The sequence below is a fragment of the Gobius niger genome, assembly GCF_951799975.1.
Source record: "Gobius niger genome assembly, chromosome: 4".
Classification (NCBI taxonomy): domain Eukaryota; kingdom Metazoa; phylum Chordata; class Actinopteri; order Gobiiformes; family Gobiidae; genus Gobius; species Gobius niger.
The window spans coordinates 26,414,045-26,431,784 of record NC_136855.1 but is presented as its reverse complement, the minus strand read 5'-3'; the positions used below and the strand labels follow the sequence as shown (position 1 = coordinate 26,431,784).

The window sequence follows — 17,740 nt, the reverse complement described above, 5'->3', positions numbered from 1 at the left end:
GGATTTTGGCTGGAGGTCTGGGCAGCAGTCATGTTCTCACCTGGACAGGTACCCGTGCTGGTCTTTATTAGTGGCTCTGTGTACAGCCAATGAACTAATGCAATGGGAAGTGGGAGTAGCAGCAATACCACCAATACAGCTGTGAACAGGTAAGAAAATAAATGTAGTTATAAATTTACTATATTGTTTATCAGTTATCAGCCAGTAAGACAAATGATCTGAAAGTGGGAAATAAGTAATGTTGTTGATACAAAATTAATGCCTTTCTTTTGCTGCAATTGCCTGCTGTACTCTAATTATTTATTTAGTCATTATATGTATTTCATGTTTTCCTTTTTATATACTTTATTTATTACTGATATAAACAAATAGCATTGCTGAATGTACTGCACACAAAGGAACACTAGGTGACGCTGTAGTACTACTTTGTGACAGGCGAACCTGCAGCGTGCATCAGCATCTAAAAAGGCTACTCTTAGTTTGGCAATAGTTGTGTTTGAAAACTCTTGGTTTACATAAAAGCATTGTCCGTCGAAGCCTACAGTTTAGCTACATGATTTTCACACATTTAGAGAAAGCATCGTCTATTGTGCGACATATTTATGGATAGATTAGACATGGTAGTCTCGAGACAATATGAGAGACAGTATATGGCAATCTATGACGAAAAGGCATACCTGCATCTGCATCTTATTGTATTTGGCTACTTGGCATGAATTGCTAAAATCGACTTTGTTTCAGGAAGCTGCCATCCTGAGTCACATGTCATGTCAGGCATGATGCTATTCCGCTCTCTGATTGGTTGGCGAAGTTTACACAGCACTGCCAACTGCCACCAACGCACTTGTGTCCTTCCGCACATACCGTACATTTGTAATTTAATGAACTCTCGCTTGGACAATACATTATATATTGAATTCAGCAGCTTGGCATCGATAGTAGCATCCTCATTAAGCTTCCAAAATAGTTATTAAATGAATGAATTAATGAATGCAGCTACGGCGTGACATCAGACACGCGGAAGGATATCTCTCACTCAGCATCCCTTTTAAATAGTCCTGTAGCAAGAGCAGGATCACCTTGAGCTGCTGCAGAGAACCGCCTGTTACATCACTTTTGAGCTGTTCTCCGTTGATAAGGTGGGTATGCGTCTATCACAGTACCGAGAAGGGTCAGCCTTTCTGGTATTTTTACGATTACTCTAGATCTAGGAGCTGCTCAAAAGTCATTGCCACTTTGGCGATTCTGGGCATCTTGCTGCTAACTGGTAGCGATCAGTGCGGCAGCAGCAATGTCACGTTGCGCGTTGTTAGAACACAATTACAACAATTAACATTTTCGTACAACAGGGATGGCTTTTATGGACACAAGCTGAACACAAGAAACGTTCAGGTGGTTTCTTTGTATCTGTGGAGAGCTTAGATTACAGTCTATGTTTGAGAGAGACCATTTCCATTCCCCCAACTTGGCAGGGCACGAGAAACCGCGATTATCTACTCATTGATTAAATATGCAAGACTGGGTGTTTAATGGTAGCTCGTGTACAATTAATGACAATATACAGCTTTTGTGCACTTTCGTGAAACATCATTTTTAGGCGTGAAAATACATTCACAGTGATGCGTGAGCTGCTTGAGGATAGAAAAGTTTCTTCCTGTTGTGGGTGTGTCGAGCTCGCTCATTGGCTCATCTCGGTCATGTTCCTTCTTCAGGAAAATGTGACGCAGTGATGTGAACGTGACCTCCACCGCATCGGCATAGTATCCCAAAATCTGATTAGTTGCGGGCGAATAAATAGGTTACAATCACGTAAACACCCCTTTTTGATGGTCATGTGCAACATTTTCTATGGCAATCCTCAGATTTTTGCTCAGCCTCAGAGCAGCGCCTCACTGCAGTAGTTTCTGTGGCTGACGGTGCACCAGTGACACGCGATATCAGACTGTCGGACAGACTATCACTTCTCAATAGCAACTCTGTTTGCCAGTGCTTTTTCTGGAATTCGTGTCTGAAGTGTCATGTAGGTTTTGCCCTCGACCTTTTATTGACACGTTTACAGTAATACAAAGAACCCCCCTCAAACAAAATACTGTTTTTGCAATGTTAACAGTAAACACTGCAGTTGAGCTGCAAATAAACATACACGCCTAAAAGTAAACAGCAAAGTAGAGACTCTTGTATTGTGCTGTGACTTTATTGTCTACCATGCACAATGATGGCAGAAATCTCACTGACTTACTGCCTGTAGGAATCGGATACAGTGTCAATTATATATTTATCTTTCTATTGTTCCAAATTGTTCGTTGTATAGTTTCATGAGTCTATCTTGACCTGCTTAGCTCTCTGTATGGTGTGTTGTGGGTCAGTTCACAGCTGCCATGGCTCTCATGAAGCAGATTAATATACTCCCTGGAACAATGTGCATTCAAGGGGTTTCCTTCTCACACAGACACAGCCCTGGGGTCTGTAAACACTATAATAAATTTGAAAATCCTCTAAACATTTCTTAACTTCAGAGACATCACACAAGCGCTTACTTTTTTCCCCTTTGAATGAAAAGTTTGTGATTTGACGATGGTTAAAATGTGTTATTTCAACTAACCACTGTGAAGGTTATATTGGGCTTTCCCATTTTAGCGTGTGGTGTTCGGTGACATGGGCTTTTAGTCGACTTGCATGCTCACTGCTTGAGGATACTCCATGGAAGTTCACTCTGAGATCATGGTAAAGGCCTAGTTAAAACAACCTTGTACCAAGCCCTTTATCCTCACTGATGGGATTTACTCTGAAGCTCCTGAAAGTGTCGTATGTATGCACACGCAGAACAGCAGCAGTTCTGCGCGTGTTCTTTTGCAGTTCTGTCGCAGGGAATAGGTTATTTGACTCTGGTTGCTGTAGTACACACTCCAGCGCTCTGGGGCTGTGGTGGAGGGCAGTGCCTGTTAGGTGTCTGCGTTTTCCCAGACAAAACAGGCATATCTACTGGTGGTATGTAGCTTGAACCTTAGCATGCTGACTGAACTATGATTGAATTGGGATCTGGCATGGTTTGAGTATGCAACAGTTGTATGAGATTAATTGATTTTAAGATTAACATCCATCAAACTAATAAAACGGTGGTATAATAGTGCTCTTATTAACTGCATGTTGCATTGTATACTATGTTAGGGGATTGTAGAGGATTATTTGCAGGCTCTTTCTAAAGTTGGCTCTGCACGTTGGAGTAGCTGGTACTCCATTGTTAAGAGTTGTCACACCAAGTTTAAAATAATGTAGGTGGCAGTGTTTTTCTTCCACCACATGTCTATGCCAACGTGTCCAGTAGGCTTTATCCCAGGCCTTTGATGCTTTGATGCTTTGAGCTGCTGCAGGAGTGGGATGTGATTCTGCTCACGTACATCATTGGTCTGGCATTAGTATGTGGGACTGCGCCGCCTGTGTTACGTCACCAGGCAGACTGCAGCTTCTGTTCTGTGTAGTGCTTATGTCTGGGATCCCCCTGTAGAGATGCATTTGTAATTAAGATGAAGGTTCCACGCACTCCTTTTCGTACTAGAGATGATTGATCCTTCCAGGCTTCTGCTCCCAGGCTTTGGAATGATCTTCCGCCCTCTTTGCGCTCAATTGACTCTTGACACCTTCAAGAGCAAACTTGACTCATTTATTTGTTTAGACTTTTAATTAGCTACATTTTTTTTCTTTTGCCTTGGCCTTTTATATTGTGTGTACTTTCTGTTTTTTTTAAGGTGCTACATAAATAAAGTTTACTTACTTTCTTTCTTACTAAGATGGAATGAGTAAGAGAACGAGAGTGGAACAAAGCCTGACTAGTTTTAGTGTAACACAAACTGAAATTCCACCTAAGTGCTTTGCTTTACTTGAGGTGAAAAGGTGAGAATGGTTGGGGAAAGTCATTTGCTGAGGTGGTTGTGTGAATGTTGCTCACTGTCAAGGTCAGATTGAATGAATGAACCTTTTGGTGATTCAAAAACTAAAACTGAACCTGTTTTTATATTAAAATTATTAGAACAAAAAGGGTTGGGAAGAAGCAATGCCATTGGGCAGACTGTTGCGTAAGTACAGCAATTAATCTATTTGTGGAACTGTATATTGCAGTCTTGCTTCATTCATATCATACTTAAGTACTTAACCAAGATCTCTAAGGCACACAGGTATTTTGTAACAGAAGAGGAACTCTTTTATGTGCAATATTTGTCTTTGATAGAGGAACTGTTAAATTGTCATGGTGAAATCTTGGAAATATGTGCCCCCTATTTGAGCCCTGTGGTGGTGATGTTGCCATGGTGATTTTAGAGTAGAGAGGGAGAACTGAATGTACCAAATGATAAAGAGGTGTTAAACAGAATAGTGTCTTGCACGTGTGGAATTTCATTGCATAGTTTAGCAAAAACCTGTTGATTTTGATGCCATGATTTTAATATTACATGTTGATGTTGAAGATGACATAGAGGCAAGGTTATGGCATATTTAAAAGGCTTCTTTTCTGTTTGAATCTTTTAGGACTACTCGCTCTACACCAGTGAAAGTCATGCCACAGCAAAAGGTTCAGGACATGGGCTCGGCCTTCATCCAGACACAGCAGCTCAATGCTGCGATGGCTGACACTTTCCTAGAACATTTGTGCCTGCTGGACATCGACTCAGAGCCCACCACTGCACGGAACACCGGCATCATCTGCACCATTGGTTTGTAGCTTTTCTTATAAAACATTATACTTTTAAAACAACATTAAAATACTCCTCTTTACACAGGACCAGCCTCCCGTTCAGTGGATATGCTTAAGGAGATGATCAAGTCAGGAATGAACATTGCTCGCTTAAACTTCTCCCATGGAACTCATGAGGTCTGTAATTCCACTGTTCTTTGCACACACCACTGTCTGCTCCTGGCTGTTGTCACAGCTTGCTGAGCTGATAATGTTGTGATATGGTGTATTGTCGTTTATCATCTATGCCTTAACAGTCCCTGTTGGGTAAGGTGTAGATGATATTCTTACATTAGTCAACTCTAGCTCACACAAGGGTTCAAACTTTATAATGACAGTAAATGTAATCTTCAACGTAGAATATGTTTGGCTGTTAAAACAAGCCCGCACTCCACAGTACAGACATTCATTTGCAGCATACTTGCGGTTTCATAAGGTTTTATAGCTGTAAACTACTACAATGCTCATAAAATTTTAAAAAGTGGTTAAAGGTCACACATGCAACTATATCTCGTCCATTCTGCAGTATCATGAACAGACCATCAAGAATGTCCGTGAGGCATGTGAAAGCTTTGAGCCTGGCAGCATCAGCTACAGGCCTATTGGCATCGCACTGGACACTAAAGGACCAGAAATCAGAACGGGGCTCATCCACGGGGTCTGTATTTTTATTGATCACAAGCACCATCGCATAAAAATATAGCATGTGTATAAAGAGTTTTTCTCACTTTCCAGAGTGGCACAGCTGAAGTGGAGCTTGTCAAGGGCAACATGATCAAGCTAACCCTGGATGATGCATACCAAGAGAAGTGCAGTGAAGAGATTCTGTGGCTCGACTACAAAAACATTACCAAAGTGGTGGAAATGGGCAGTAAAATTTACATTGATGATGGGCTTATATCACTGCAGGTGATGGAGATTGGTAAGTAGCCATGTAATATTTGCTGGTTTTGGAAGTGATAGGATTTAAGGGAAAAACAAAATAACATACTGTCTCCTCAGGCTCTAATTACCTCACGTGTGAGATTGAGAACGGGGGATGCCTGGGGAGCAAGAAGGGAGTGAATTTACCTGGTGCGGCTGTGGACTTGCCCGCTGTTTCAGAGAAGGATATCCAGGACCTCCAATTCGGCGTGGCGCAGGGGGTGGACATGGTGTTTGCCTCCTTCATTCGGAAAGCAGCTGATGTACACGCTGTCCGGGCAGTTCTGGGAGAAAAGGGCAAAAACATCAAGATCATCAGCAAGCTTGAGAACCATGAGGGCGTGCGCCGGTTTGTAGACATCTTCCACATGCGTTTTAGAATGACAAGTTTAGTACAAGTTTTCTTTTTTATAGATTTGATGAGATCATGGAGGCCAGTGATGGTATTATGGTGGCTCGTGGTGACCTTGGGATTGAGATCCCCACAGAGAAGGTGTTTGTGGCTCAGAAAATGATGATCGGGCGCTGCAACAAAGCTGGCAAACCCATCACTTGTGCCACTCAGGTCAGATATGGCAATATTTTATTCTATGAAATAGTTTAAATTCCTTTTAAGATGCCTGATTTCTGATTTATACAGATGTTGGAGAGTATGATCAAGAAACCAAGACCCACTCGTGCTGAGGGGAGTGATGTTGCCAATGCAGTCTTGGATGGAGCCGATTGTATCATGTTGAGTGGAGAGACAGCCAAAGGAGACTACCCTCTGGAAGCAGTGCGCACTCAGCACATGGTGAGTAATCAATGGTTATTGTTTGCAAGTAACTGGCTTACAATTTCATTCAACCCTTCCGCCAATAACCCGCATTATCTCAGCGTTTCATAACTACAGGTGAAACTCAGAAAAATTGAATTACCGAAATAAGTTATATAAAATAAATTTTTGAACGATATTATAGTTTTCTGAGTTTCACCTGTACTTGCTGTGTTTTGTTTTCACTAACTCGTGCAATACAGTGTGATAAAAATGCTACTTATTTATCGCATGCATCATGTATTGGTCAGGGATAGGTGGTCAGTGATATGGGATCGCTTGCACTTGTATCCTTCCTGTCCTTTCTCCTGGCTTCATTGCTATGCAGAGCCCACTGTGACTCAGCAGGCACTATCTGCTGAACTTGCACAAACTGAATGCTGCCCTCCAACTTTGCTTGGCAACTCAGATGTGGTAATAAAATAATATTAAAGCATGTGTGATGTTTTAGCTTGCATTATTAACTAAAATCTATGTGCCTGCTGTCTGAATTCATGAAAGAAATTACATTTATGGTGCAAAGTTGCTTTTAGTATTCAATCAATTTGGGTGTTGTTTTTTTTTCTTTGGTTATCGTACTTGGTTGAAAAATAAGATTCATTAAATTGTTGTTTTTTCCCCTCTTCTACTTCTCTTAACATCTTCTGGTTAATTTCTGTAATTCACCTAACCCTTTCCTTTCCATGTGTTCTAACACTGACCTGCATCTCTTCTGTCTTTTATTGTCTCTGTTCCCGCATCTCTTCGTGTCTGATGTTGGAATGCCTCGTCTCTATCTTGACCTGGCTTGTGATAGATTGCCCGTGAGGCCGAGGCGGCCATGTTCCATCGGCAGGTGTTTGAGGACCTGCGCCGCTCCACCCCACACTGCAAAGACCCCGCTGAGGCTATTGCAATCGGTGCAGTCGAGGCATCCTTTAAGAGTCTAGCCTCCGCAATCATTGTGCTCACAGGCTCTGGAAGGTAGGCAGGCGATGTGGTCTTCACATAAAAGATCAAACCGTTAGTTGGGGGTTCAAGGGGATTTCCAAGTTAAGAGTAGGGAAAGTTAGGTCTTGAGTATGTGCCTGGACCAGTTTTGCAAAACTTCTGTCTCAAACTACCGTTGCACAACAATATTGTCTTTTTTGTTAATGTTATCAAAGGTCAACATGCCATTATCTAAAAACAAAGCAATCAGGAAGTTGGTGGAAGTCTTGCAAGGCTGCGCTCAGGGGTGTGAGTGTGTTCAATCATAGTGACTGTGTGTAACCCTCCTTGCTTCACCCATTCCTCATGGCACCTGGGCGCACAGATAGCCCGAGAGGCAGAGGCATCCACCTTCCACAGACAGCTGTTTGAGGAGCTCAGACGACACTCCCAGCTGACCAGAGACCCCTCTGAGGCTGTAGCTGTGGGAGCTGTCGAGGCTTCCTTCAAGTCGCGTGCTAGTGCCATTATTGTTCTCACCAAGAGTGGAAGGTAAGACTGAAGACTCGCTCATAAGAGGTAAGGATCTGCTGTAGCGCTGCCCAGTGCCTTGTTCCCGCCCTTAAACCTTCGATTTTACATGGCTTTGTGAATGGGTGAACATAGCAATAGGTAGAGTGAGTGAAAGACAGCATTTAATAATATGTACCGTAATCATTGTGGATGGCAAAAATAATTTGTAGAATTGCATAATTAACCTAACCATAAGTCGCTTTAATTTGACTTAAATTGTTTTTGTATGTCATGCATATTTTACTTGCTTAAAGGAACTAGATGGAGTTTTTCCAGGAATGTCCTAATGAGTAGAATGAGTCCTGACATTCACCACAACTGCCTCTAAAATCCTACACTGTCACTCAAAATGTTGTTAATTGGGGTCCAAAGTACAGTCATGCACAGCTTAATTTAGAAAGTGCAGTTACACACAAGACCTGTGGTGGCAGTAGCAAGTATAAAAACATCAACTTCCATCTAGTCCCTTTCAAAGTTGTCAAATAAAGTTAAATGTCATGTAAAATGTATGCTCTATTTCTTTGCTCGTTTAAATTTGCTTCGTGTCAATTTTACTTTTGTGTTTGTAGGTCTGCTCATCTGCTCTCCAGATACAGACCTCGTGCCCCCATCATTGCGGTGACCCGTAATGCGCAGACGGCTCGCCAAGCTCATCTATACCGTGGCATTTTCCCAGTTTTATACACGAAGCCTGGCCATGACGTTTGGGCTGAGGATGTGGACATGCGTGTCAACTTTGCCCTGGAGATGGGTAAATGAAAATGACAAATTTCTCATTTTTTTTAAATACGTAGACACTTAAGCTAATTACTCTGTATCCTTTACAGGGAAAGCCCGAGGCTTCTTCAAAGAGGGAGACTTTGTCATCGTCCTCACTGGTTGGCGTCCTGGCTCTGGTTACACTAACACCATGCGTGTGGTCCTGGTGCCCTGAAAGGCCACGGGCTCTGCTGCTTTCTCCCTTCATCTATCTTTCATAGCTCTTCCTCACACACTCCACTGCTCTCCTCATACATCCAGAGTTATAGATATTAAAATGAAATTATGAAATTAAATGAAAGGCGTTTCCTTTACACTCCCTATCCATTCCCTTTTGTTTCTTGCCAGTAAAACCAGTCTAATAGGGGCTCCGATTCAACGGCTTGTTTTGTCTGCTGTATTTGATGTCAATGTCAAGTATAAATCCAAGGCCCGATGGGGTAGACTCCAATACTACTGTTGTGCAGTGCTACTGCAGCTCCTCTCTGCCTTTTTTCTTTGTCACTTAAGCCAGTTATTGCAGTAATGGCTGTTTAACTTGTTGCATTCCTTGACTACTTTAAAATTTGACTGTAACCACAGTATGTTCTGTCATGCCACAGTATGTTCTGTCAATATATCGGCACATTTTGGTGTCCAAATGTATTTGAGTGAGTTACTGTATTGTGTTATTAAGCCTTTCCATTTTCAATCGGGGTTGTATCTTTATCTCTGGCACTTGAATTGTGTGAATCATAAGTTAACTGATAATGAATATGCACTTTTCTGGGGTTTCCCCATGGAGGATGTAAAGTGACGGTGAAAGTCCTGCTGGTCATCTTTCCTGTGTTAGTGGTCCACTTAGCTCTGTCTGTATGCTTTGATTGTAATGCTTGAGATGTGTAAAAAATATTTTAGCTGGTGTTACTGAGCTGCCCTACCAGACTGGATTTATTTCAATAAAGAGATAGCACCACATGTTTTTTTTCTGTTTAATATCTGGTTAAATGTTATGAACTAAAGAACTTTCAAAACATGCATTATTTTCGAAAATGTGTTGGACTGACATTCCAAAATAGCACTTTGTTGATTCATCTCAGTTGGAATCTTGGGGGTACACAACCCCCAATTGTCTGCGAATTTCATCCTCCATTTCAACAAGAAGAAGAGAGTCTGCATGAGACATGATGGCACTCTCCTTCAGCCCTAGATAAGAAAATAAGTCAGAACATGCACTCTTAAGCTTACGCCTTCAAACTAAATTAATGTATATAGTTGTCATTCTAGTACCTTTGAGCAAACACTGCCGGACCTCCTCAGCCTCATAACGCATCCCAGTGCTGAGCAGGAAGTTGATGGGAATGTAGGGCTCTGGAACAGGGTACTCTGTTTCCTTGCCATTCACATTTAGTGATGTCGGGCACCACATATGAGCAGGGACCTACAAGACAAACAACACATCTTGTAATGTTATATTAAGTGGGGTTTGAGAGGAGGCACCATGAGGTGGGGTTGAAATGGTTTATAAAAACAATACATTTGTGCAAAGTACAAAATACTTGATCACAATTTTTTTTTAAAGTACAGTGCCACTCAGTGTTGGCAGGCCACATTGCACGGGAGCCATCTGGTGGTGAAAAATGCATCACAGCAGTAAAAATGTGAATTTAATAAGTTTCACCAGCTGAAGTGATAAACCTAATTCAACCAGACGTAACTACTCTGGATTGAGCCTAACATAGAGTATAGTTATTCAGCGATATCAAGTCACTAATGTAATTAAAAAGACTTAACAACAAACAGCATAGAGCATATTATGATAAATTCACGTCAAAAAATGTGTCTGACCATGTTCTCATTGAACTGGCACCCCCTGTTGCTCACTACCGCATGTTGCGTGTGACATAATGATATACAAAATGACACCATGAAAGTTGGCCCATGACTTTTCTGCAGGTGACACAGCTTGGAAGAATTGCTGTCTGTGTGTGATCAACGTGCCTATCACTACTGTCAACAGTTATTGAGTGAAAGTAATAGTGTCTACCTTTATGAAGCCCTTTGTTCCGCCAACAATCGCATCGCTCTCTAGCTGCACAACATTCGAACATGTGAACACAGCCATCCTGTTCTTTGAGTATTTCAAAGTGACAGCCACAGACTGATCCACACCTGAAAGAAATGATAAAGGTTAAAACAAAATACTATAATTGCAGGACTCCTTGCTTGTAAATGTGACTTAATGAAGATATTGTTCTTTTGATGTGACACTAAGACATTGCACCAGGGGTTTTTGTTAGTACACCTGTGTCAAAGAGGAATCCTTCGGCGTGGATGGACTCTGGCTTCTCTCCATTAAACACCATGTTGGTGAACTGGAGACAGTACACACCAATATCCAGGAGAGCTCCTCCACCCAGTTCCTTCTGCACAGCTCTTGGCACAGTCGTAAGAGGCTCCCCAAACTCAGACCTCACAACCTTTACCTCCCCTATTTCTCCCTGAGCCAACAGCCTTCTGATCTCAACAGAGGCTGGGAAAAAACGAGTCCAGACCGCCTGCAAAATATTTGCACATTAGCGACTAGCAGTAACAGCAGAAACAAGCATATATAGACAAACCAAAAAATAAAGTTGCATTAAAGGAATAGGCCACCGTTTATAAATACAGAGATATGTTGTTACCTTAGCTTAGACGAGTTGATATGTAGCTGTCTGGTCTTCACGCCATCTGTGCTCTGTTTACGTGACTGAGGGCACGTGTAAAGACCAGACAGCTACACATCAACTCGTCTAAGCTAAGGTAAGAACAAATCTCAGATTTAAAAACGGTGGCCTATTCCTTTCATACTTGACTTTGCCATATCTTTACCTCCATTAAGAAGACATTGTTCTTTTTGGCAGCAGCAAGGATTTCCCGAACCTCCTTGGTGTTCATGGCCAGTGGTTTTTCACACAGGATATGCTTCTTGGCATTAGCAAAGAGCAGACATGCCTTCAGATGGTAAGGATGAATCACCCCTATATACACCACATCTGCAACAAAACACAAAGAAAAAATAAACATAAATCTATTACAAGCACAGCAGTAACCCTTGTTTAAATTTGATGTTGGGATATCATTTTAGTTGGTACACAATAAGGAGCTTGTATCAGCTCAGTGTCCTTAGTCATATGTGAAGGTCAAATGTAAAAAGATTAATCATTAACCAATTAGAGCATCAAAGCAGCACAGTATAATACTTCCTAGTTGGTCATTTTGCTTTTGTGCCACTCGCTATGGCCCAGTATGGTTATAAAATATGCATCACCAGTGCACAGGCTACTGTAACAAGTTTCAATTCATAGATATACTGACCAACATTCGGATCTCTGGACAGCTCTTCATAGCTCCCGTAAGCGCGGGCGATGTCATGTGTTTTAGCAAAACGCTGCGCATCATCAAGCTTGCGAGCTGCCACTGCAACAACCTGTGAGATCAAACATCAATTTAACAAACATTTAGCACTGATGACATACAGAGACTCCAAGTGTCCAAGCAATGTACTCTTATTCAAGATTCGATTCAGTTCGGTGAGGTGATTTGAGAACCACTAACCAAGAGTAAGCTTTTTCTTCTCATGAATTCCTTTCTACATTTTCTTTCCACCTACATGTTACATGAGCCAGTCTATTGGTCATAAATGTGATTTGATGCCGTACACTTTGGCCACCATTGGCTATTTTCCACATTACCAAACCAGTTACATATACCGAGGCTAATTGTTTTATTATAAGCGCATTAGATAAGAACCAAACAATTTCAAAAAGCTTTGAGAGTGCCCTTCTTCAAAAGACCTTTAAAAGCCCTAAACCAGATTTAGTTTCTTGTCGTGGAGTAAAGATAGTGTAGTCTTTGAGTATATTGTAAAAGCAGATATCTGTGATTGTTGATACATATAAAACATAGTAACCTAGTTCTATCAATACCATCTAAGTGGTTGATTAGTTCACATTTCACTAATTCTGTAAATGTTTAAGTCTTCTTGTCTATACATCAACCTGCCCAAGGACTACAGGTGTAAATTAGTATTGCTACAACCTGGCTCCAAGCATCTTTCCTGACCTTGTCTTGGTCATGTGTTGTTGTGCCAGTCAAATAAAAGCAAATCTTACCAAAGGCCTTTGTGGGCCGTAGGACCTGCTACATCCGATTATAAAGCTTTTTTTTATGAATTGTGAACTAGTAGCAAGTTGTTGTTGTTGTTGTTGCTGTTGTTGTTTTTATTTACATTGCCATTCATATTAAAGTATTGCTCCCTGACAGTAAGCTGTGGAACTTGCTTATAAACTCCCTGTGAAGAATTGGGATGCTAGAAATGTGTTAAGAAAGTTAGGAATGAGTTTAGACAAACAGGAATTTACAAACATTTTCATTATTTGTGAACGAAAGGTTGCATTAATGCTCATGAATTGCAGTTGATTGAATTATGTCATAGTGAACCTAAAAACGCTCAAAAAGAAAAGCACAGACTTAGCCTAGTTGAACAGAGAGTGAGTGTGCTACCTGATGGTCTTCAGGAGGAAGACTTTTAAGGGCCACGGTGAAGTCATGACTGATCTTCCCCGAGCTGCAGATTCCCCACTTGGTTGCCATTACTGCCGTGGTGACTGTCCAACGTCCACTGACAAACAAACTTCACGGTCTCGCGGTTTAAACCATTTGGATTAACGCGTGGTAACCCCTTGTGACCACAAGGGGGAGATAGAGCACTATGAGTGAATAGGTGACGTGGCCACTGGTCACCTATTAAATACAAATATTTATACAATAATGTATTCTGTATTTAGTTCAGTGGGATCTGGGATGTTGACGAGGATCTAATGTGGCCACACTGATTAAGCATTGGTTCACTTATTCAAGGAAGTGAACTCATTATTGTTCATCATGTTTTTGTATGTTTGTTTGTTTAAAAGAGAGAGAGAAAAAAAAAACTCAAGGCCAAAGATCATAGGCTCATTTATGGCCATGTTAGGTTTGAAGTGGCATTGGGCTGTTACACACATATTCACATATTAAGCTACAGTGAATGAAATAAACCGTGGCAGGAGTGAAACTGTGGAATGACAGTTCAAATGAACAAATATGAACTCCTACAAATTACTGTAAATATTAGTATGTAACATTAATTTCTGCTCCTTTTCAATCATGTTAAAAATAATAATAATAATAATCATTTGAAGTTGTTTATGAAACGTGAAAAATGTAAATAACATGACTGAAATAAGTAAAAAGAAAAAGAAAAGTAGGAAATGAAATGAAATAAACAAGCTGAATTTGACTTTTTATTGGCTTCATCATTTACACATCCAGAGACCGATGTGCTCATCTTCCATGGACCTTATTTCAATATTGTACAGCATTTCTTACTCTCTTTTTCACAGAGGTAAAATAACATGCAGAAATATCAGACTTATTACTGTTTAAAAAAAAACATATATTTTATTTGTTGTTAATACTAGTGTAAATGCAGGATTCACAGATGTTTTAGTCTAAATGGCAAAACACTCTTGCATGTGTGTTCCTGCACTGAATGAGATTGTCATGTAACTTAGGTAACTAACTGAATTGTGTTTTGTTGTATTGTCATAAAAATCAAATTTACATCTGTGTTTTGCCAAACTCTATTTCAATCAATGATGGTTAACTTTGTCTCTCACTTGCCTAAACCAAATAAACTGTGCCCATTCTGTCTACCCATCTATGTGGCTTAAAATCAGGTGAAACAGCTTGGCTCTGGAGCGCTGTCATTGGCTGTCCTGGTTGAAGACTACTCCCACCTGCTTCCTGATTTCATCCATGACCTCAGTCAGCAGGACAGACTCTGCCAGAGGCATCAATGGGCTCTCCTTCAGTCCTGTGAATGAAGACAACATTAGTGTGGTCACAGCGCAGGCACACTGATCCAGAAAGGTGTCTGTGCATAATCAAACAATGCATAAATTAGAGCAAGACAGAGGAGAGAAATTGTGTAAGCAGATACCACACAAGAAGAAGAAGAAGAAGAAGAAGAATACAAATCATAATTCTGCAAAATATTATTATACCTTTAAGGAGGCACTGTCTGACTTCCTCAGCCTCATAGCGCAGCCCTGTGCTGTTGGTGAAATTCATGGGCAGACTGGGCTCGGGCAAAGGATATTCGGTCTCCTTGTCATTGACCACCAGCGTGGTAGGACAGTGCATAGGGCCAAGCACCTGGGAAAATATTGCGATCTGTCATATTAACATGCAAATGGAAAGCTATTGGAGAAGATAATCTGCATAATATCTATGTGGTTTCAGAATAGTCTCAATGGTTCTGAATCTGTCAATTTAATTAAAAATGAAAGTAATTAGTAGTCTCCCCTGTTGCTGCGTCTCTCAGTCCTTGGTTAAAGAATTGAAACATCCCCACATGGCTTACTTTAATGGAGCCCTTGGTGCCACAGATGACAGCATCATTTGGTAGACGGGCTGAAATGGAAAAGGCACAGAAGGCCATCCTGTTCCGGGAAAACTTCAATGCTACTACCACCGACTCATCCACTCCTGAAAGAGCATCATTCTTGTTACTACTTCATTATCTTGTCACTTTCAAAAAATACCAATGTGAATTAAAAAAAAGAATGAAAGACGATTAGCACTTACAGGTTATCTTTTTCTTTGCATCAATTTCTAAGCTCTTTATTTTTCATAACATGAATTTCAGGCAATAAACTGAATAGCTTTAGAATCTCCTTTGGCAGCTGCGTCTTTACCTGAGTCCAGCAGAACACCACTGGCCTGTATGGACAAAGGCTTCTCTCCTCTGAACACCATCAGGACAAACTGCAGACAGTACACTCCGATGTCCAGCAGCGCTCCTCCTCCCAACTCCTTCTCCACCGAGCGGGGGATGTGCAGTTGAGGGGAGCCGAAATAAGCCTTGACCAGCTTCACCTCCCCGACTACTTCCTCAGCCAGCAGTCTCCGCACCTCAGCATGCACAGGGAAGCAACGTGACCAGATAGCCTGAACAAAGACACAGTAATGGGCATACTATGAATTTAAAATAGTCATGTGGTTTATAAGTGAGGCAATAATGGCAGTAGCAAGTACGGCAGTAATGAGGCAGAGAGAAAATGAAAAGAATTAGTCCATAACATCAATATTTATACCAACCATTTTGTGTCATATTAACTAAGCAGCCACACCATTCTGTATGAGTACATTAAAAAAACAATTCAATGTGGAAACAATTTATTACATCAATTATAATGTTGCACCATAAGGGTCTATTACCCCGCTGAGTCAAATCAAGTGCTTTAAGTGTTATAAATGAAATTGACTTGGCATGAAGGATAATGCGCAGCAGTCTCCTACTGACACATACCGGGTTCAGCAAGAACATCTGTGTGCATAATAAGCAAAGACTAACCAGCATTATGCAAAAAAAAAAAAAACATATGGGAAAGTGGTTCACTGAGCAATAACATCATCCATATGCACTCACCTCCATGAGGAACACGTCACTCCGTTTAGCCGCGGCGACCAGGTCTTGCACTTGTCTGCTGTTCATGGCAAAGGGTTTTTCGCACAGTACGTTTTTGCCAGCTTTGAGGAAGAGTAGGCCGACTTTCCAGTGTTGTGTGTGAAGAACTCCCACGTACACAACGTCTGCGGGGATAATTATGTTCAGGGGTTATCTCCACAAGACAAACGCTGATGCATAAACTCACCAATGTCTGGGTCACTGGCCAACTCCTCATAGCTGCCATAGGCTTTAGGAATGCCATGCCTCTTTGCAAATTCTTGGGCACGCTCTAAGCTTCTTGATGCAACAACTGCTATCTGTAGATAAGAAAGACACATTCAGAATACTATGCTTTGTTATTGTGGTCAAGGTAATGAGTGCAAACATTCAGGATAAGAAAAATTTAAACAAAATAGTTTCGGGGTTATTCATCAACACGTGTGCTAAATGGCGAGTGCAAGCTGAATAATATGATGTGCTATTTTGTGAACGCATTGCACCTAATTTACCATTTTATTTTGTCTGTATCACAGTATTTGGGCCTCAATTCTGATATGTGAATTACAGAATGCTGCGTGTGCAGAAAACAACAACAAAAACAAATGACTCGCCTGCTGATCCACTTCAGCACGTACTCCTCCTTTTGCACATGAGCAAACACTTGGTAAATTAACCCCTATCTGTATAATTACTCATGGCATAGCACTTTCTGCATTTTGATAACAAGTAACAAGTAAGTTGTTAACAAAAGAAAATGCATTTTCCCCAAAAGTATGTGTTTAAAAGTGGCCACTTTGCAAAACTAGAAGAACTAGAGAGTTTCTATGTTTGTGTTTTGGCTTACCTATTCTATACACTATACACATTGTTTCTATTAAAGGCTTACACCTACTGGATGATTTGGTAGTATAGTTTAGTAATATAGTTTCATCTTCATTTGGACACATTTTCCACACTGTTCCATGGTTTGGCTTATCGTGTGAACAATACCTGGTGGTCTCCAGGAGGTAGAGTCTTCATGGCCACGCTGAAGTCGTGGCTGATCTTCCCCGCACCGCACAGTCCCCATCGAGTTGCCATGTTAAATTGGAAGGCGAGTGACAAATGAGCTAGGTGCTGGTGGTGCTGCTGTTGCTTCAGCAGGGATCCGGGCCCGGCGGCAAGCTGTGACCTTGGGAAAAGCTTGCACGTTCCTGGACGAGTATAGTGTACACTGTCATCCCTTGGAGCATATCTTCTGCATTTATATTCAGGAGACGTGTCACCTTCCTTCTGCTCCCACCCCGAGGTAAAGGGTGCAAGTCAACGCGTAAACATACACACACACGCCCTGCTGTGCTTTTGATGCTGATACAAGCCTTTTCAATCCAGAGTAAAGTGGTATGTACTAGTTGTCTCTATAAATCTGTAACAGCGGCATGAATGGAGGGGCTCTCCGCTGCTGCCTGTTTAATGTGTACAAGATCACAGGCCTATGGGAACCAAGTAAAGCAGGGGTTCTCACTAAAAAGAGACACTGATT

At 41.3% G+C, this 17,740-nt stretch overlaps 2 protein-coding genes across 3 annotated transcripts; one reads left to right on the top strand and one right to left on the bottom strand.

Moving 5' to 3' along the window:
* Positions 1-991: 991 nt before the first annotated feature.
* On the top strand, positions 992-9,662 carry pkma (pyruvate kinase M1/2a). 2 transcript variants are annotated; one of them, XM_079555339.1, is made up of 11 exons: positions 992-1,139; positions 4,522-4,706; positions 4,773-4,864; positions 5,253-5,384; positions 5,462-5,648; positions 5,729-5,999; positions 6,065-6,215; positions 6,291-6,443; positions 7,759-7,925; positions 8,516-8,697; positions 8,774-9,662. In XM_079555339.1, the coding sequence occupies exons 2-11, from the start codon at positions 4,550-4,552 to the stop codon at positions 8,878-8,880; spliced, it is 1,599 nt and encodes a 532-aa protein (XP_079411465.1). In that variant the 5' UTR covers positions 992-1,139; positions 4,522-4,549; the 3' UTR covers positions 8,881-9,662. The 2 variants fall into 2 exon arrangements, with proteins under 2 accessions (XP_079411465.1, XP_079411464.1); XM_079555338.1 differs by lacking the exon at positions 7,759-7,925 and adding an exon at positions 7,261-7,427 and having other exon boundaries at positions 995-1,139.
* Positions 9,663-9,726: 64 nt separating this feature from the next.
* On the bottom strand, positions 9,727-17,536 carry LOC306962359 (uncharacterized protein). The gene is made up of 14 exons (XM_079555478.1): positions 17,209-17,536; positions 16,424-16,535; positions 16,198-16,361; positions 15,464-15,716; positions 15,130-15,254; positions 14,771-14,921; positions 14,472-14,580; positions 13,230-13,347; positions 12,042-12,153; positions 11,556-11,719; positions 10,990-11,242; positions 10,732-10,856; positions 9,975-10,125; positions 9,727-9,890 (listed from the first exon to the last, which is right to left on the bottom strand). The coding sequence occupies exons 1-14, from the start codon at positions 17,296-17,298 to the stop codon at positions 9,781-9,783; spliced, it is 2,037 nt and encodes a 678-aa protein (XP_079411604.1). The 5' UTR covers positions 17,299-17,536; the 3' UTR covers positions 9,727-9,780.
* Between the last annotated feature and the right edge of the window lie 204 nt (positions 17,537-17,740).